This window comes from Culex pipiens, chromosome 3 (genome assembly GCF_016801865.2).
Source record: "Culex pipiens pallens isolate TS chromosome 3, TS_CPP_V2, whole genome shotgun sequence".
Taxonomy (NCBI): Eukaryota; Metazoa; Arthropoda; class Insecta; order Diptera; family Culicidae; genus Culex; species Culex pipiens.
The window spans coordinates 36,320,709-36,341,358 of NC_068939.1; the positions used below are offsets into that span (position 1 = coordinate 36,320,709).

At 40.2% G+C, this 20,650-nt stretch overlaps 3 protein-coding genes across 3 annotated transcripts; 2 read left to right on the forward strand and 1 right to left on the reverse strand.

Moving 5' to 3' along the window:
- Positions 1–2,265: 2,265 nt before the first annotated feature.
- Positions 2,266–4,826, forward strand: LOC120427564 (telomere zinc finger-associated protein). The gene is made up of 3 exons (XM_052709866.1): positions 2,266–2,785; positions 3,874–3,957; positions 4,025–4,826. Exons 1-3 carry the CDS (start codon positions 2,266–2,268, stop codon positions 4,723–4,725), a joined length of 1,305 nt encoding a protein of 434 aa, XP_052565826.1. The 3' UTR covers positions 4,726–4,826.
- A 17-nt stretch (positions 4,827–4,843) lies between these two features.
- Positions 4,844–20,209, reverse strand: LOC120427570 (all trans-polyprenyl-diphosphate synthase PDSS2). The gene is made up of 3 exons (XM_039592445.2): positions 19,744–20,209; positions 5,509–6,239; positions 4,844–5,445 (listed from the first exon to the last, which is right to left on the reverse strand). Exons 1-3 carry the CDS (start codon positions 20,088–20,090, stop codon positions 5,174–5,176), a joined length of 1,350 nt encoding a protein of 449 aa, XP_039448379.1. The 5' UTR covers positions 20,091–20,209; the 3' UTR covers positions 4,844–5,173.
- LOC120427568 (uncharacterized protein K02A2.6-like) lies at positions 17,927–19,090 on the forward strand. The gene is made up of 2 exons (XM_052710353.1): positions 17,927–18,869; positions 18,927–19,090. Exons 1-2 carry the CDS (start codon positions 17,943–17,945, stop codon positions 19,071–19,073), a joined length of 1,074 nt encoding a protein of 357 aa, XP_052566313.1. The 5' UTR covers positions 17,927–17,942; the 3' UTR covers positions 19,074–19,090.
- Positions 20,210–20,650: the final 441 nt, after the last annotated feature.

Sequence of the window (20,650 nt, forward strand, 5' to 3'; positions counted from 1 at the left end):
CACTTTTCAACATTTTTTTGATTAAAACGATTTATTGACAAAATACATGAAAATTTGACTTCAAATTTCACTCAATGGGTGTTTTTCGGAATTGCAAAAAATGTTGTATGGAACTCGTTGCAAAACTTGATTTTTTCAGCACTCTTCGTATTTATCCAACTCGGGGAACCTCGTTGGATAAATGTACGACTCGTGCTGAAAAAATCCTCTTTTTGCAACTTGTTGCATAAACTACTATTAAGATTATTCCTTGAGCTATTTAAGGACACTGGGCCAAATATGAGCAAAATCGGTCAACATTTACGCATTTATACTCGAAGGTGAAGTTTGCATGGGAAAAATCGAAAAAATGTATTAAAACCCGAACTTTCTTACCGTTTGGTCACGGTGCACGGTGCGTTACATTCATCCAAATATCCCCAGAAGTGAGATTCTTATCGAAAATTTAATGCTCTACAACTTTTTATAACATACCATAGCTGTAAAACTTGATCCTGAAAAGTTATTATCGATTTAAAAATGGCATTTATGTACGAACATATATTTTCACAAGCTTCAGCCCCGGGTATCAATAGGGTAATCTCAACTAATTTCGCTTAAAATCAGCACAGATGCTTAAAATAACCCAAAAAACCGTTTTCTGCAAAAGAAATCTATGGACAAAGTTTCATGCAAATGAAAAAAAAAGTCAAAGAAAAGTCAATTTGCGAAATTCTAGAGAATTTCTCATTCAATTAAAAAAAAATAACTTTTGTGCTACTTTTGAAAAACTTTTTTAATCGAATCTTTTAATAGTAGTTTATTAATTCACCGTTCAAAACCAAAAATATTGAAAAGTGTTACTTTTCGATACAAATGCTGAAAATTTCAACTTTTCAGCACCCATTTCAGTGCTGAAAAGTTCTACTATTGAAAGGTTTTAATTTTCCTTTTTGTTATTTTTGGTAGAGAAAAGAAGGCCGTTTCGTCGCTTGAAAATTAAAGGAAAAGTAAGTAGTTTCATGACGGATTTGAAAATTATTATTTTTTACAATACAGTACTTTTTTAGTGGCCCAGTTACAAAGTAGTCAAACATCAACAACAATTACAAAGCGAACTGATTGAGATGTAAGTGGGTGCAAAAAACAACAATCCCGTAAAGTACTTGCGATAGTAAAGTTTATTATTGTTTTTATTTATTTGTCATTAAACCGATTTTTTTGGTTAAACTTTGTTTATTTTGACAGATAGTTGACTTCTACGTTTTTATAGTTGCCCTGAAGTTTTAAGATATTTTTCAATGCCAGTTTCAAAAATACAAAAAATATGTAATTAAAAAAACAATTTTATGTGCTTTTGTAGGAAATTAAACAATTGTTTGCCCCTTATTTTTTGTGGGAATTTTTGACAAAAACTTGAAATAAAATTAGCTTTGGCCTTATTACGAATTTGAAGTGTAATTTTTTTGTCATGGATCAAAAACAATTTCAGGAAACACAAAAAAAAATCCTATTACTGCTATATTTTGAAAGTTTTCTTAAAGGTCGATTAAACCAACTATTTCATTTTTGTTTTTTGACTATTCTTTAGTAAGGGTTAAGCAAAATCTGCCAAAGCCAAGAAATGATAAAATGGCTTCTATGAACATAAAAAATGTCAGAATTTCCCTTTGGCGATATTAAAACAAAAATACGGAAAAGTAACTTTACACCATGATCAAAAGAAATAAAAAACTTCATTGAAACCTGAAATTCCCACCCAGTGCCATCAACGCGAAAACTGGCTTGCTGGCGACATCCTGCGCGTCGACGTGCGAGCTGATGCACATGCGGTGATTTAACGCACAACATCCCGAGGGGGTGGCTGACGGGGAAGAGCAAGTGCCGCACCCATCAGCTAGGACCAAGGACTAAGAGTCTGTATTAAAGGGACTTGCTGTGAGATGAGGGGTGCTGTGTGTGTGTTGATCTTTATCAATTCATTTAAAAACTATTATGTGTTTTTTCGGCAGGAGTGCCCTTGCGGAATGTCGTGAGATTTTTTGCACTTGTTACAGCCAGCTCTGTGGCCTGGCCAACCCCGGCAGGATCAATTAGAGTCGCTTGACACACAAACACGTCCCTTGAATAATCGTCGGAGAGGATTTCAGGATGTTTATCCTTGTCGCGAGGGTTGCACGTGGGGTTCATTTGCCAAAATGTTGTGGTATAAAATATTGCACCCCGGCCGGAACCGACTTCAGATCGATGTCGATCGAGCAAGTGAAAGGTTCTCCTGCTGGGACAATGTATCCGGCAACTCCATCGCCACCGTCCTCAATGTTGCTGCCTCGGAGCAGTAGTCTTTCGTCCTCTCCGATGGCCGTGGTTCCGTTCGCTCCGGCCAAGTGTGACCTCGAACTTAGTGTGAGCTTTTCCCAACCGGATTTGGACAGTGAAGTCAGTGTCAGTGCCTTGGGATTCCTGCCGGCGGATTCAGTGTCCAAGGCGTACCCGGTGGAGGAAATTTGCCAAAAAACGGCCATCCCAAGTGGCCGCCGGATTACGATCCGCAAGTCCAGCTCGACGGGACTGCTAACCCCGAACGAGGCGGACAGTGTAATGAAGAGCTGCAACTGGATACGGTCCATCAAGCTGGCAAGTGATGTGAGGAGTTACAACGCGGTGTTGGAGTTGACCCAGAGCCAGTTGATACGGCTGAGGTTGATTCGGGATGTGACCGCGGAGGAGGAGTTGCAGCTGTGGTTCTCGGAGGATGTGGCCGCACTAATGCAGATTCCGTTCCTGACGCCGGCCAATATTCAACGTGAGTTTTTTTTAATTTTCATCGAATTGCAATATTGACAATGCTCAAAGTTGTATCCACATAGCTCAAATTAGGGGCCTTCCAAAAACCACTTGGAAAATACATATTATAATTAAAATACATAAAATACAGAAAAGTTGACTTTCAAATTACTCTCAGCAGTGATTAAAAAGAATAGAATTTTTGTTAAACGCTTTAATTTTTTTTGTTCCCTGCTTTCGATCAATTTTGTTAAGGGAGAGAAGTGACACAAACCTTTAAAAATATGTGTAGGTCATCGCTAGAAAAATCTCATTTAAGCCGATGCAATTTTTTAAAATTTGTATTCCTATGCCAAATTTAAAGATTGAATTGTTTCCAAAAAACTTGAAAAAAAAAACCTCAAAAACATGATTTTTATGATTATTAACGCAAGAAAATGATGATTAAATTGTTTCTATATGATTGCAAGTCCATCTACAAATTTGTACAAATTTACAACAAAAATTGAGATTGGGATCACTACAAAAAAAAACATATTCAACCATTCATATTTTATTATTAAAACAAGAATTTATGACGAAAGGTTGAATGTCGAATGGAAAAAAGATCGAATTGACAAATGGCTTTTATAACGTTTTGAAGATCAGGGGGAAAATCATATGTTTTCTTGGTATTTAATTTGCTTGAAAAAAACTTGTAAAATCAAATTTTACAATTTTAAAGGCATGATATTTATTTTTAAAATACTCAATTAAATAACACATTTTTAGGCATTTAATAATTATTTCAATTGCAAGAATTGGGGAAAAGACTAAACACTTTTAGAAAATATATATTACAAGTCAGAATGGATTATCCGAAGTCCTCGGGAAAAAATAACATCTGATAATTGAATTTTCAGATGATCGAGCCACGAAAAAATAAACTTTTAATCTTCTTGTTTTGGGACGTTGAGCTAAAATATTTTTTCAATAAAGTCTATTTGGAAATTCTAAATCCACAATGGCGGTGATAAAAAGTTAAGAAAATGCATTATCCAAGGTTTCTAAGTTAGTTGAAAATTGTAATAATCAAATCTGGACTGTTTTATAAATTCATATATACATTTTTGACAGTTGAAAAACTATTTAAAGCATTTTGGGATGTATTTTTTAGAATAAAATATTGGATTTTTAACGTTCCAAAAACAAGTACTTTACAAAAAAAACCTATCAAAATTGCAACTCAAATTAACCACAACTTTCTTCCCCTTTTCAGGCCAAAACTGCTACGTTTGCCACGTGTGTCGGAAATGCTACGAGTACCCAAACCCGCTCAAAATCCACATGGCCACCAGCTGCGGCCAGCAGTCCATGTCCTCTCTGTGGCAACGTCTGCTCCACAGCACAACCCGGTATGGCTTCACCGACAACCCCGGCTGTGGAGACTTTACACCGTGGCGAAGTTCCGCCTTCCGACCCGTCCTCACAGCCACCTCGCACGCCGTCAAGGTGGAACGATCTCCGCCACCGGTCCCGCCACTAAACAAGTCTCCCCCGCATCATCACAGTGTACACCACCATCATCACCATCACCCGCTGGTGGACGAATCGACCATGGTGACGGCGGCCCACCTGGAGACCATCGTCAGCAACATGGGATCGTCGAAGCAGGGCCACATCTGCATCTACTGCGGGAAGCTGTATTCGCGAAAGTACGGGCTGAAAATTCACATTCGCACTCACACCGGATTTAAACCGCTCAAGTGCCAGTACTGTTTGCGACCGTTTGGCGATCCGAGTAATCTGAACAAACACATCCGGCTACACCGGCAGCACGACAGTTCGCTGTACGAGTGTAATCTGTGCGGGAAGAAGTTGGCACGGCGGAGGGACTTGCAGCGGCACCTACAGTCACGACACAACAGCTCGCAGGTCATCGATAGTTCGACCTCGGAGGAGGAAGATATTTTACCATGATGCCAAAGGAGTTATTTATACAGGATTTTACTAATATTTTTTAAGATGTATTTACCAACAAACTCAAAGAAACCAAATAAAGCTGTGATATTACCTCTGAATTTAAACAAAACAATCCTTAGAAAAAGTCAACAGTTATAAATATAATTCGAAGTATAGAGCAAACACAATCACCTCTTAAAAACTAGCATCTAGGTAGTACTCTCAGTATTACGACCGTGAACGAATAAACTAGCACGGAGTAGTTTAATGCCACCTTTTCCACTAAACTCAATTTGTTCGCATTCATATGTAACCCTAAAACGTAGCATCTAACTAAACGTTCCTTTACAAACACTGGACGGAATGGTACTTCTTCACTTTTGCTCAGTTTTCCTCGCACTTTTTCTTCCTCAAACGCAAAGAAAATCGAAGAATCTCCCTCCCTCGGGTTTCACGCAAGGTCGTCTTACAAGTCCTGCATCGCCAGGATGATGTTCTGCAGCGCGGTCCGCGCATCCGACGGGGGCAACTCGTTCAGCACCGTCATCGCCGCCAGGCTGTGCTTCTTCTGCAGGGCGCGCGTCTTGTCCAGCCCCGGCCCCTTGATCACCTCGGCGTGGATCTTGGCGTAGTCGATGTCGTCCACCGACTGTTGGCCCTTTTTGATTTCCTCGTACAGGCTGGGGTCGTGCTCCAGGTGGAACAGAACGGGCGCGGACACGAGACTGAACGTTGTTCCTGAAATGGGGGATGGATTAGAAACACTGGATAAAACATTTAAATCGTTCAAATTCTCCTCACCTGGTGGCAAATTGGGACTGCTGAACGGCTCCAAATCGATGCAAGCCTGCCACGCCAGAGACAGATGCTTTCCAAACAGGTAGCCCTGCTTCTGCAGCTCGACCGCCTGTCCGGCCAGGATCAACGCGCCCTGGCAGCTCTTGCCGAGCAAACTTCCCGCGCCCAGAATGTGACGCAGTGACCACTCCTTCTCCGGGTTCCCCATGACGTCCTTGATACTCATCGGCTGAGTATTGTCCTCCAGATCCCCGAAGCCCAAATCTCCACTCGCGTGAACCGCACTTGGCTGTCCCCCGGGGGCCGTCGGCAACGGGTTGTTCTGCACGTCACGATCACCGATAAAGTTCGACTCGGCCATGTCCCGCAGCGAGGAGGAAATCAGTTCGATCAAGGTTTGATTCCTCAATCCGGCCAACTGCAGACACGCGTTTCCCAGCAAGTAATCCCCACTCAGCAGCGCGATTTTGTTTCCAAAGATCATGTCACTGTCACCGCTGAGTTCGTTGCCGGCGTTGGCCAACGGTTGCAGATTTACGAGACCCTGGTGCACCAGGTGAGCCGTCCGGATCATTTCGGTTATTTCGGCTAGCGCTCGCTGCGAGTGCAACACGCCGGCACTTTTGTCCTGCTCCAGATCCGGAACGGACGGAGCGTGGCCAACGGCTTTCGAGACGAGCAGCACGATGAGACCCCATGCTTGCATGTTGTTCTTGCCGTTGTAGATGAGAACTCTGGAATTAACCACAAAGGAACAATTTGTTTATTTTTTATACAACTTTTTTTAATTAATAAAGTTCCCCGAGTTTTCCGCACCTGCTGGAGAATTCATGTCTGCCGGAACAAGGCAGAACAATTCCAAGCTCTCAGTAAGCTAATGGTGAAGTACATCTACAATGGATTAGCTGTCTTGTGCAGCGAAGTTTTTCGACGTCAAAAGACAAAATCTTAGCAAATCCCGAAAGTTTTTTTTTTTATTTTCCTTCTTTTACCAAATCTATTGTTAGAATATTCAATTACATCAAAATGAATACACTCAAACACCAACTGTTGTCAAACGAACGGGGTCACTTTTTAGTTTGACACCCCTTCTACACGGAGTTCACACACACTATCAAACGTTTGTTTTGATAGTGTGCGTAAGCGCCATGTGGGACAGCTCGTCACTTTTTAGTTTGACTTTGACCAACCAACGGAGTATAAACTAAAAAAGTGTCAAACGAAAAAGTGACCAACCACCAGGGGTTGAGTGTATAGAACAAATCATAATTGAAAGGGACTCCAAAACTTTGTTAGGTTATAAGAAATACGAAATTTATTGTTTACTTATGAATTTAATTGAATTGAAATTAATAAAGGTTCTGATCAAATTCACTTCTCTACAATTTTGCATTTTTTTTCGCGATTTTCAAAATCTTCATTTTTTGATTTCTACTGAAACTTTGTCCATGCATACCCTATGTCAAAACAAAAGTAATTTTGCATCATTTGTTTTAACCATAAAATTCTCCATACAATTTTTGGGCCGGTTATACAAAATAGGTATGTAAATGTATGAAATTCTGTATCTTGAGAAAGGATTTGCTAATCGAATGGACTTTTCGGGACGTTCCGAGAAAAACACATTTCAATGTTTGACCTTGAATAAACAAAAAATAGAGCAAACAATGTAAACAATAACAAAAAAGTTTTGTTTGGTAGACTATTCTGTGCATTTTACCAAAGTTTGGTTGAAGTTAGTTGCCGGATTCCCGAGTTATAATTAAAAATGTTTACAGTAGTCCTGCATGTACGTGTGTCAAACGCGTTCTGACCTGAAATCCATTTGGCCAGTTGTTGCACTTACAGCAATTTTAAGGGTGTGTCAAGACAGCGCGACAAGATTGAAACCTTTTTCATATAAAGTGTGACAACATTTCACGGAGGTTTTTTTTTTATCTCAGGATTACAGGATCTGTGAAGGTCAGGTTTGAAAAATGTACCGTTTTGCCTTCCTCACTAAGGTGGCGGCAGGGTGACCACTCAAATCCCATTTTCAAATTCCCGACTTTTGCTAGGCTTTTCCAGAAAGCTCAAATAATAGGCATTTCTTATCTAAAGAATGATTTCAAACAAAAAACTTTCTATATGAAAAGTCAATATCAACCACCGAAAAAAAATCTAAATTAATTTAAAGAAATCCAGCTATTGGCAATTTTGTAAAAACAAAAACTCAACAACAAATTAAAAAAATACTTTAAAAATGAAAATTCAATATTATGTTTCATTTTATAAACGCAAACAGTTAGTCATTGAAAAAAATCGAAAGTTCATCAATACTTAAAACTTTAATATCTTGACTTTTTTTTGATAAGGTCCTATAAACAAATGTAAACATTGAGTGTATCCCTTTCACACCTTATGTCAAAGTCCATCGGAGTAAGCGGGATACACTCAATGTTTACATTTGTTTATAGGACCTTATCAAAAAAAAGTCAAGATATTATTTTTTAAATTGGCAAACGTATAGTTTTGGATACCGTAAAACGGGGTGACTTTGATAGCCGGGGTGACTTTGATAGGTTTGCAATTTTTCCGCAAAATGAAGAATACAATTAAAATACGTAAGAAATGGTTTAGAATCATACTGACCGTGGTAGAGAAGTGTTCAAAGTACCACGAGAAGAACTTTTCATAAAATTTTGAAAAGCTTAAAAAGTTAGTTAACTATAGTTAAGAAAATGTTGATGAAAGTCATTATTTTAAACTTCTCAAAGTGTCATCATTTTCTCAATGAATATGATTTTGAATCGGAAAACGGAATGCATATTCGGATGCTTTGGACAATTTTCCACTATGAGATGGATAAATAAGTTTGTAAATAATAAATAATATGTGTTTTTAAAACACAATTAAAAAAAAATCCAAATTTATAGGCAATCTCAGTTGAACAAATTTCATGTAAAATGTGAAAACTTGTGATTCGTGCTTCGAATTCAGTATAAAATGCAATATAAATCGATAATTTTATAAACAAAACTAGTTTTAACAAATTTTATTAAAAAGCTTATAAATTTAGTTAACTAAATTTAAACATTGATTTTTTTTCTTAAAAACTATATCTGCTACTTTAGTGATGGTACATTTAATGTACAAATAAAGTTTGAACATCTTAAATATGATTTTGACAAGAAAATCTATGACTATCAAAGTCACCCCGGAATTTAAACTAAGATTTTTAACGTAACTCCGCCCGTGTGGATCAATCGGACCGCGCACTGGACTCACAATCCGGAGGTCGCTGGTTCGAATCCCGCGGCGGGCGCTCTAAAATTCTTTGTGTAAATATGGGTATTCGGCGCCGTCGCTCCGTGCCATACTTTCATACACTTAGGAGCCCAGGGCGGCGAAGTCCTTGTAGATAAAAAGGAAGACACTAGTGGTTGGTACTAGCAATGGTGGCCGACAGCTATAAAGTCAACTTCGTTTTTTTTTTTAACGTAACTATATTTCTAAACACTATTGCAAAAACTTTTTTTTTCCAAAATAGTGCATGGACTTTGTGAGACCTACCCCAGTACATGTTTTAAAAATAATAATCTTGAGAAAAACCTTACCTGTTGGAAAATATTACAAAAACAAATTGAAATCCTATCAAAGTCACCCCGGTTTACGGTACTTTTTCATTTCATTCCTATTTTTCCCGCTTATTTTAAGCAAAATGTTTGAAGAGACAATTGTTTTAAACAATTTTGCAATAACTCAAAATTTATTGGATTATTGTTTTTTTTAATTTCAATATTTTCTCCATGTTTTCAAAACGTAAAAAAGTTTTTCAATTTTGGATTCTATTCGATATATAAGTTTCGGAAAACTGAAAATCAGGCTTTATCTATAGAATGTAATTTACTCATAGCCACTAAAAAATGTTCAAGGGCAACATTTGGAAAAAATAATATTTGAGATTACCTAATTCATTTATTTAAACAATTAAAAATATTTACAAAAAAAAACCATTGCCTAACTCAAGTTGGAATCTGTATTCAAATATTCAATCTATGTGTCAAAATGAAATAGAATCATAACTCTAAGCTGGGCATTAAGCTCTATTTTATTTTAGTTAACTTTACCTTTTGTTGATAAACAAAAATGAATAGAGATCATTTGATTCTTGAAAAAATATTATGAAAACCTGTGTCAACTGCATCCAATATTTATTAAGATTTTGAATGTCTTAAACAGCTTTTCCATACTCAAATATATTGAAATAGTGAAAAGAACCTTGAATTTAAAGTAAGTTACTAAAGCAGAATTGAGTGAATTTAATTTGAAAATTGCCCGCCCGTGTGGATCAATCGAACCGCGCACTGGACTCACAATCCAGAGGTCGCCGGTTCGAATCCCGCGGCGGGCGCTCTAAAATTCTTTGTGTAAATATGGGTATTCGGCGCCGTCGCTCCGTGCCATACTTTCATACACTTAGGAGCCCAGGGCGGCGAAGTCCTTGTAGACAAAAGGAAGATACTAGTGGTTGGTACTAACAATGCACAGTGGGGCGAGGTGGCAATCTAGCGGGACAAAATTAATAGCGCTCTGGGGTTACGTCCTAGAGCTTCGGTGTCTTCAGCAAAGTTGCTCAGAAAAATCAGGGATACATTTTGGTACTAGAATGTAGTTCCAATTTTGGCCGCATAGGTGGCGCTGAAATCTAACTTTTTCCAGTGACCTCCTAGCGAGTTGGTGTCTTCGACAAAGTTGTAGATCTCGCCAAATTACGTATAGTCACGGAACATGTCAAAATTCTCAAAAATAACTGCGTAAAGTTACAGTTAGTTTAAAAAATAGTTATAATTAATCTATGAATATTCAGTCAATCTAGCAGGACAAAATTAATAGCGCTCTGGGGTTACGTCCTAGAGCTTCGGTGTCTTCAGCAAAGTTGCTCAGAAAAATCAGGGATACATTTTGGTACTAAAATGTAGTTCCAATTTTGGCCGCATAGGTGGCGCTGAAATCTAACTTTTTCCAGTGACCTCCTAGCGAGTTGGTGTCTTCGACAAAGTTGTAGATCTCGCCAAATTACGTATAGTCACGGAACATGTCAAAATTCTCAAAAATAACTGCATAAAGTTACAGTTAGTTTAAAAAATAGTTATTATTAAGCTATGAATATTCAGTCAATCTAGCAGGACAAAATTTCTTATAAACTTCGTCAAAATTACTTAGTACTTCGTCGCATCCGAACCAGTATACGATTCAAAAAGTTTATTTAGCAATTCTATGGTAAGATATTGACATTTAGTTAAATTAAAAGTATGCAAAATTAAGTTTAGATAAGTTTTATATAGAATTTCCAGAAGTATATAAACATTTATACTAAGTAGTTAGTAAACTTTATATTCAATCCAAATTATTTTTTAACCAGTCAAAGATGCCTATTTGGAGTTGGGAGACTGAATTTATGGTGATATGTCAACAAATAACTTTATGTATGTTAATTTTTCGAAAAGTGTACACATTTTTTTCGCACCATTTTTGATTTTTGTAATAGTATTTGTTATATAACTTTTTTTTGAAATCATCTTTTCATGAACTTTTTGTAGCAAAATATTCGGCATGAGTTTCTGAACAAAAGGTACTAGGTTTCTGTCAAACTTTAAATTGTTTACATGTTTCATCACAATTTGTGCATAGTGCCCAAGGGGAGTAAACATACTTTTTTCTATTTCAATTTGTGTTTTTATTAGAATTTAGCAGTTCTGTTCCAGGATGTTACATTTGCAATTCAGAGATTTGGAGAACCTTTCACTGAGATCAATTCATAAGCCTTTGCAGGGAGGATACATATTTCTACGTTTAGATTTTGCTAGCTGAGTGCTCTTTTAGGGAAAATATTTTGAGAAAAAACCCTAGATCTATGTTTGGCTTAAAACATACTTTTTTACATACTGTATGTTTTTATGCTTTTGTCACCACCCCCAAATCAGAGGTAGAGCATATTTGTTCAAAAAAAAAATCAAACTTTCAATGGAAACTTATGTGCAGTCAGCTGAAATCCATTTAAAATGAATTGCTCTGCGTTAAGAATAATTTTGTACATGTTCGGGTTTATTCAAAAACAATTTTAATTTAATTAAATTTTAGATGAACAGTATCGCTAAAATGTTTTTTTATTGCCGAATCTTATATTTTTTGAAAATAATGATTGCAAATCAAGAGTACTTTTGTATAATACATTCTATAACCATTTTTTTTATTGAAATGTTTAAATTTTGGCTTGTAATCTCACTTTTTATATTTCTTTTAATTTTTTTTTGCCTCCACTCGACCATGGCCAAAGTCTAAATGTTGCAAAATAACGTCCAAAACGTTACAATTGATTGAAATATAAAATTACGCCACTACATAAATTGTTCAGATTTTATGTCACCTAAAAATGGTCTCAAATATCAATAAAAACACAAGAACATTAAACTAAATACCTTTTCAAACACCTAAAACAATAAAATCAACAAAACTGATAGACAACTGTTATTTTCTGTTTTCTATTATTTTTAAATACTAAAAATTTCCAAAAAATAACAGAAATTAAAAAAACTTCAAGTGATAGATAATATTTTAGTCTTTTAAATGAAAATAACGTAATTTTATTTTTTTTTGTACATTTGGCCCGCAAGCTAATTTGTTTATTTTTGAAACTAACTGTTTTTTTGCACAGTTATTTTTAAGAATTTTGACATGTTCGATAACTTTACGTAATTTGGCGAGATCTACAACTTTGTCGAAGACACCAACTCGCTAGGAGGTCACTGGAAAAAGTTAGATTTCAGCGCCACCTATGCGGCCAAAATTGGAACTACATTTTAGTACCAAAATGTAGCCCTGATTTTTCTGAGCAACTTTGCTGAAGACACCGAAGCTCTATGACGTAACCCCAGAGCGCCATTAATTTTGTCCTGCTAGATTGACTGAATATTCATAGCTTAATTATAACTATTTTTTAAACTAACTGTAACTTTACGCAGTTATTTTTGAGAATTTTGACATGTTCCGTGACTATACGTAATTTGGCGAGATCTACAACTTTGTCGAAGACACCAACTCGCTAGGAGGTCACTGGAAAAAGTTAGATTTCAGCGCCACCTATGCGGCTAAAATTGGAACTACATTTTAGTACCAAAATGTAGCCCTGATTTTTCTGAGCAACTTTGCTGAAGACACCGAAGCTCTAGGACGTAACCCCAGAGCGCTATTAATTTTGTCCTGCTAGATTGACTGAATATTCATAGCTTAATTATAACTATTTTTTAAACAAACTGTAACTTTATGCAGTTATTTTTGAGAATTTTGAAATGTTCCGTGACTATACGTAATTTGGCGAGATCTACAACTTTGTCGAAGACACCAACTCGCTAGGAGGTCACTGGAAAAAGTTAGATTTCAGCGCCACCTATGCGGCCAAAATTGGAACTACATTTTAGTACCAAAATGTAGCCCTGATTTTTCTGAGCAACTTTGCTGAAGACACCGAAGCTCTAGGACGTAACCCCAGAGCGCTATTAATTTTGTCCCGCTAGATTGCCACCTTGCCCCACTGTGCAATGGTGGCCGACAGCTATAAAGTCAACTTCGTTTTAATTTGAAAATTGTACAAACTATCACAAAATTATTCAAGATTTTAAATTTATTTTCAAACAAGTATGCTTGGAATTTCCGACTTTTCCCGACTTTTTGACAAAAAAAAATCATAAATTCCCGAATCTTTCCCAATTTTTGGCGGATTTTGGCGAATTGGGTACTAAAGCCCCTACAACGGTAAAAACACGATCAAAAACCATTTCTGATCCCTTTTTTTTTCATTTTAATGCAAAAAAAAAGTTGACTAGACAACATTTTTTCGATGGACCAACTATGGTCCCCTTGGAACGAGCTGTCAAGTAGGATCTTTTCTGTCAATAAGGACCGCGAGGTTAATTTTTCAAAATTGATTTTAAAAACCGTTTTAAACTCTTTGTGGTCGTACAAAGGGTCATTGTACTCAGAAAAATAAGCTTTATCGCTGTAAACAATAATATCAGCAATCTAAGCTTCATTTTAGGACCCAATCCCGACTTTTTCCGATTTCCCGACTTGAGTGGCCACCCTGGGTAGGGCTGTTCATTTGTAGAGCAGATAGTTATAGACCTACCTTCACGTATATCCATCGATACAGAATCAGAAACTAAACAATTGTCTGTCTGTGTCTGTGTATGTGTCTGTGTGTTACCAAAATTGTAACTCTGTTTTCTCAGCACTGGCATTTAACTCAGTTTAGATCGAGTTTCTACAAAATTTATATTTCGATTAGTAGTTCAAAAGTTATTTACACAAATGTGTTTTGGCAAATAACCGGATGTTAGATAAATAAACATAAATCGAACCAAAAATCACCATGTTGTATATTTTTGGATAGTGAATTGAAAGACCTTTCAAACGAGTCTAAAATATCGAAAATCTGGCAAGTCTGTCTTAGGTTATGACCACTTAAGTGATATTTATGACCTTTTTTTAAGCCGGATCGGTACGAAAACTATGTCTAGATTTTTCATTTCATAATTTTTGAAAGAAAATTTATACTCAAGAGTAGCTATAAATAGAAAACGTTACATTTTACCAAAAAATTTTGTCAAATTCGATAATTTTTGTTGTCCAGATTTTCGATATTTTCCAAAAATCAAATTAAACATATCAAAAATAATCATAAACGATGTATTGCCGTATAACCACTCATGATAAGTGTGGTACCCTGTGCGGGTTCAGGAGTGCGCTACGTGCAGGTGCACCCTGTGGACGAGCTGTCAGTCGAGGAGTTAAGGAAAATCAAATAACACGTGTGCTACTAACTACTGGATAATTAAAGTTCGAATAATAAACGATTGCAACCGAGATTGCAACATTGGCGACGAGGCGGGCGCTCTAGAACCCAGGGTAAGAAAGAATTTGTTCGTTATTCATAAAAGGAAAAGACGTAAACATAAAAATTAATCTTGCTTTTTAAAGCAGCCGGACGAAGGCATCCGCCGCTCAAAGGCATCCGCCGATCAAAGGCATCCGCCGATCAAAGGCATCCGCCGCTCAAAGGCATCCGCCGCTCGAAGGCATCCGCCGATCAAAGGCATCCGCCGCTCGAAGGCATCCGCCGGTCGAAGGCATCCGCCGATCAAAGGCATCCGCCGCTCAAAGGCATCCGCCGGTCGAAGGGATCCGCCGCGCAAAGGCATCTGGCCGCTCGAAGGCATTCGCTAGACGGAACATCCACCGCACGGAGTAGGAAAGCTAGAAGCAGTACCAGCTGCGCCGGAAGAGGCAGGACGTACGAAGGTCGTCCACCACAAACATGTTTTCTCGGAACTGATTCGGCAAGACGATTCAGGAAACCAGCAAGGATGGAAAGGTTCGAAATTCCCCCGTTCACATTCAAGACGCTGCCGGCGAACGAAGTTCGTGACCAATGGGTCCGCTGGAAGCGAAATTTCCAGTATGCAGTTTTTGCCAGTGGAGAAACGAACAAAACAAAACTGAAGTACATTCTTCTGGCACGGGCCGGTCCTGACCTTCAGGATGTTTTCCAAACAATCCCCGGAGCCGACGTGGAAGCGGACGATACGAATGGAGTGGATCCGTACAAAGTTGCCGTTGAAAAGCTCGACGCTTACTTTGCTCCAAAGCACCACGAATCGATGGAGCGGAATATCTTCTGGACGATGAAACCAGACCAAGGAGAGTCCATCGAAAAGTTCCTGTTCAGAGCTCAAGAGCAGGCCAACAAATGCAACTTTGGCAAGACACAGCAAGAATGCCGCGAAATATGCGTGATTGACAAGATCACATTGTTTGCCCCGCCGGACTTGAAGGAGAAGATACTTCAAACGGACAAGAACAGCCTGGATGATGTCCTCAAGATTGTCTCAACGCACGAATCCGTGAAGTATCAGGCCAGCCAGATGGTAGCAGCAGGACCGTCCGGTAGTCGTCAACCATGCCTGGTCCCGGTGGAAGTGAACCGAATGCACACACATCCACCAAAGAACCACGCTGTTGAGTGTTCAAGGTGCGGCAAACGCGGGCACTTGGGAAATGACCCAAGTTGTCCAGCGCTCAACATCCAGTGTAACCGTTGCCAGAGAATTGGACACTACGAGCAAAAATGTCGAACAGTCATGGCGAAGGGCGCAGTGAGCCGAGCTACGAACTCAACCCCAAAACCAAAGCGCAGTTTTCAACGAGTACGACCAGTAGATGATGAGAACATCGATGACGAGGGGGGAGACAAAAGTTTCATATTCTCCATCGGAGATGGTGACGAATTTCTGTGGATCAAGATTGGAGGCATCATGACGCAAGTGCTGATTGATTCTGGAAGCAACAAGAACATAATTGACGACACGACTTGGAAGCGTATGAAGGTACAAGGAATCGAAATTCGAAATGCTACCAAGCAGGTCGACAAGCAGTTCAGGGGATATGGCAAAGACGCACAACCACTCAGCGTCATTGGAATGTTTGATTCTACAGTCGAAATCCAGAATGAGAATCAACAGATGCAGGCTGAAGCACGATTCTACGTCGTCGCAAATGGAAACCAGCCGCTGCTCGGGAAGGAAACCGCCCAGGAGCTCAACGTACTAAGGCTTGGGCTGCCGGGTCAAGATGACCGGACCTGGATGGTAAGTTTGATTTTAATACTGCTAGGTCATTTCTTTCATCAACTTAAATATGTTTCAAGATTGAGAACAATAGCCCGTTCCCCAAACTGAAGGGAATTAAGCTCCGCATTTCGGTTGATGTCTCGGTAACTCCCGTCGCTCAGCCAGCAAGACGACCACCCCTTGCTCTGCTGAGTCGCATTGAGGAGAAGCTGAACCAACTGGAATCTACGGACATAATCGAGAAGGTAGAGCAGTACAGCGACTGGGTTTCACCCTTGGTGGTGGTGGTTAAAGATAATGGCGACTTGAGACTGTGTGTTGATATGCGCCAGGCGAACCGTGCGATCAAGCGGGAACACTTTGTCATGCCGACAGTTGACGATATCTTGCCTCGGATGAACGCAGCAAATTTTTTCACCCGGCTGGACGTCAAGGACGCGTTCCACCAGATTGAGCTGGAGGAAACGTCACGCTCGATTACTACCTTTATTACGCACCGCGGCATGTACCGATACAAACGACTAATGTTCGGGATCAGCTGTGCCCCGGAACAATACCAGAAAATCATGGGACAGCTACTGGCGGGGTGCGACAACTGTGTGCATTACATCGATGACATCATTGTGTTTGGACGCACAGAAGAAGAACACGATCGTTGTGTGGAAAAGGTGCTAACCGTACTAAAGAGCCGTAACGTTCTGCTGAATCTCAAGAAATGTTTGTTCAAAGTGACTGAGCTCGATTTCCTTGGTCATCACATTTCGGACAAAGGCATACGACCAGCTGACGATAAGGTGCGAGCGATTCGAGCCTTCAGATCTCCGCGAAATGTCGAAGAACTTAGGAGTTTCCTGGGACTAGTCACTTACGTCGGAAGATTCTTGCCGGGTCTTGGGACAATTTCGGCTCCGCTGCGAAAGCTTACTCAACGAGACGTTAGCTTCAGCTGGGAAAATCAGCACGAGCAGGCTTTCTTGAGGTGGATTTTCATATTTTTCATGTATTTCTTGGCATGCTTAAAATTTCAATTACAGGTTGAAAACGATGATTTCGGACGTCAAGAACTTGAGTTTTTTTGACAACTCCCTTCGTACAAGAGTCGTCGCGGATGCATCTCCGGTAGCACTGGGCGCTGTTTTGTTGCAATTTGAATCCTCAACCGACGACAGCCCAAAATTTATTTGCTACGCAAGCAAAAGTTTGACATCTACCGAGCAGCGATACTGCCAGACCGAGAAAGAGTCCTTGGCGTTGGTTTGGGCGGTCGAACGATTTGCACATTATCTCATCGGTCGGACGTTTGAATTAGAGACTGACCACAAACCCCTCGAAGCAATTTTCTCACCAACATCACGCCCATGCTTGAGGATCGAACGATGGATTCTTCGTCTACAATCGTTCAGGTTCCGAGTTGTCTACCGGAAAGGGTCATCTAACATTGCTGACTCTTTGTCGAGGCTAACCGTGCATTCCAATGACAACGAAGATATCGATCCTGATGAGAAGTTCCTGATTCTGACCGTGTTGGAATCAACGGCGATCGATATTAGTGAGATTGAGGACGCGACCATTCACGATCAAGAGCTGACCCTCGTGAAGGATAGCTTGCGCTCAGGAATTTGGAAGTACCCGGAGATCAAAGTGTACGAAACCTTCCAAAACGAACTTGGATTGGTCGGAGAGCTCGTTGTCAGGGGCAACAAGATGATCGTTCCGTCAAGTTTGCGCAGGAGATTCCTTGAACATGAGGGACATCCAGGAGAATCCGGAATGAAGCGGAGGTTGAGAGACAGAGTATGGTGGCCAGGAATGGACAAGGTCATCAAGAAATGGATTACTGATTGTGAGGGCTGCCGACTAACAGGACTTCCGCAGAAACCAGAAGCGATGCAACGAAGACCACTGCCCCTGGAAGCTTGGGTGGATGTTGCCATCGATTTCCTTGGCCCGCTTCCTTCTGGGGAGTACCTCTTCGTAATCGTTGACTACTTCAGCCGCTATAAGGAAGTCGAAATAATGACCAAAATCACAGCGAAGGACACCGTTGATCGACTCCGTGCCATTTTCAAGCGGCTGGGGTTCCCGAGGACAATCAGTCTCGACAATGCAAAGCAGTTCTTGAGTTCGGAGTTCCGGGACTATTGTAGGGGATGCGGTATAACCCTGAACTACACAACACCGTACTTCCCGCAGCAAAATGGAGAGGTCGAAAGGCAAAACAGATCATTGCTGAAGCGGCTGCAGATCAGTAACGCCTTGAAACGAGACTGGAAGCAGGACCTTGACGAGTACTTGACGATGTACTACTCTACGCCGCATTCCATAACCGGAAAGACACCGTCGGAGTTGATGCTGGGACGCACGATTAGAACCAAACTTCCGTTCTTGAGGGAAATTGAAACCGCTCCGCCAAACGAAGAGTTCTGCGATCGCGATGCTATTGCGAAGAAACATGCTTGTGACCGTGAGAACATCAAGCGGAACGCGAGACCTTCGTCGATTCAAGAAGGGGATAAAGTGTTGATGCAAAATTTACTACCCGGAAACAAGCTCACGACAACCTACTCTCCGGTCGAGTATACTGTTGTACGGAAATCTGGTACACGTTGCACAGTACAGAGCGAGGATAGTGGAACAACCTATGAGCGAAACTCTTCGCATCTGAAAAAGATTCCAACTTCAGTGCCAGCGGAATCTGTAGATCTAACATCAACTCGCTCATCAACATCTCCATCTAACTGTTCTATTTCGCAGGAACCACTCCGGGAAGATTCTCCACCAGCACCATTGGATACCTCACCGAAGCCTGCTGATATCCCTAATATTCCGTCAAGGCCAAAGCGAGTTTGCAAACGTCCGCTGAAGTTTGATGATTACGTTGATGTTCCGCTCGATCAATAAAGGAAGGGAGATGTGGTACCCTGTGAGGTTCAGGAGTGCGCTACGTGCAGGTGCACCCTGTGGACGAGCTGTCAGTCGAGGAGTTAAGGAAAATCAAATAACACGTGTGCTACTAACTACTGGATAATTAAAGTTCGAATAATAAACGATTGCAACCGAGATTGCAACAATAAGAAAATGAAATTAATGGTCAAGTTAAATACACAATTTGTAAAAAGTTACTGTATCGATGCCGGTGTGCTCTTTTGTACTAAACTTGCTGGGATACCGATCTACATAGTTCAAGAGAGCACACCGGCATCGGTGTGGCAAAAAGATTCCCATTTAAATTTTATAATTAAAGGTAAAAGTATAAATTTTTTTTTTAAACAAACTGGTTTTGCTTCAACTCTTCACCACATTGAAGCTCAAAGATAAAACCTTTGAATCATCAATCCGCGATCATGACGCAAATATAAGCCATAAGCTATGCTGCGATGTCTGCCCAGTTGTTGAGCAAGCACGTGAAGCGCGCGCGCACACACTCACGCAAAAAAAAAACTAGAAAGCGTCGTCGCACCTTTCTGTGTCCACCAGCCCTCGCCACGCACCGTGACGTGACTTCCAAGGTCGCCCTGTCCGGATGACCATGGCCACGCCTTATCATACAGCCCAACATCGCCCAACTTACTTGGCCGTTTTCAGCAGTGGATGGTTGCTTCCGACCAGCTTCCGCAGGTGCAGCGCCACATTGGCAATCTCGTCGCTCAGCAGCCAGCGCAAGCTCAGGAACGACGTCGGATAGCCGACGATCTTTTCCGCCTCGCTCACGGCCCGGTTCCAGTCGTGCTGCTTTTGGACGGGTTTGGCCGCCGCCGCCGAGGCTGTCTGCTTTTCGCGAACCAACGAGCTGGAACTGAGCAACCGGGCCGAGGTGACTGCGGGACTACGCGACGATGTTCCGACGATCGTGGCACCCCTGGTCAGCGCTGTCCGCAGCACGGCCCGGTGCAGGTTCCAGACTCTACTCAGCGACATGGTGTGGTGGTGATGTTCCGTTGAAATTTTCGAGGAAGGATTCTTCAATTGGTCAACTGATGATGTGTCGTATGCGTATCTCGTGAAAGTGGCACAAATCCGTACGCGCGCGCGTTCGTCTCTCTTCTCTCACTGCGACTAGTTGCTGTCTGCTGGTGGACTTCTGCTTGTGCCAGCACAAGAAATATGCGCAGAGCAAAAGTGAAAATTCCTTTCCGCGTGTACCGTTTTGGAACGATTGCTGATTTTTTCTGGTGATGAGTTTAGATAGAGAATAAAAATTATCAGTACTACAATATGTTTAGGGATTTTTTCAATATATATTTTTAAAACAGTTTAAAAAGACGAAGAAAAAAATAAAAATAAATTAAATCATTTGGAATATTGTGTAATTACAATCTCGGTTTAACGAAGTCTCAATAATCCAAAGTTTAGATTAAACAAAGGGGTGATTATTATCAAAAATCATTTTTTTTGTAAGAAAAAACTAATTTGAGCGACTCCTAACCAGTAAAATTTGTGTGTGTGTTTTTTTTTAGAAAAAAAAAATCCAATTAACA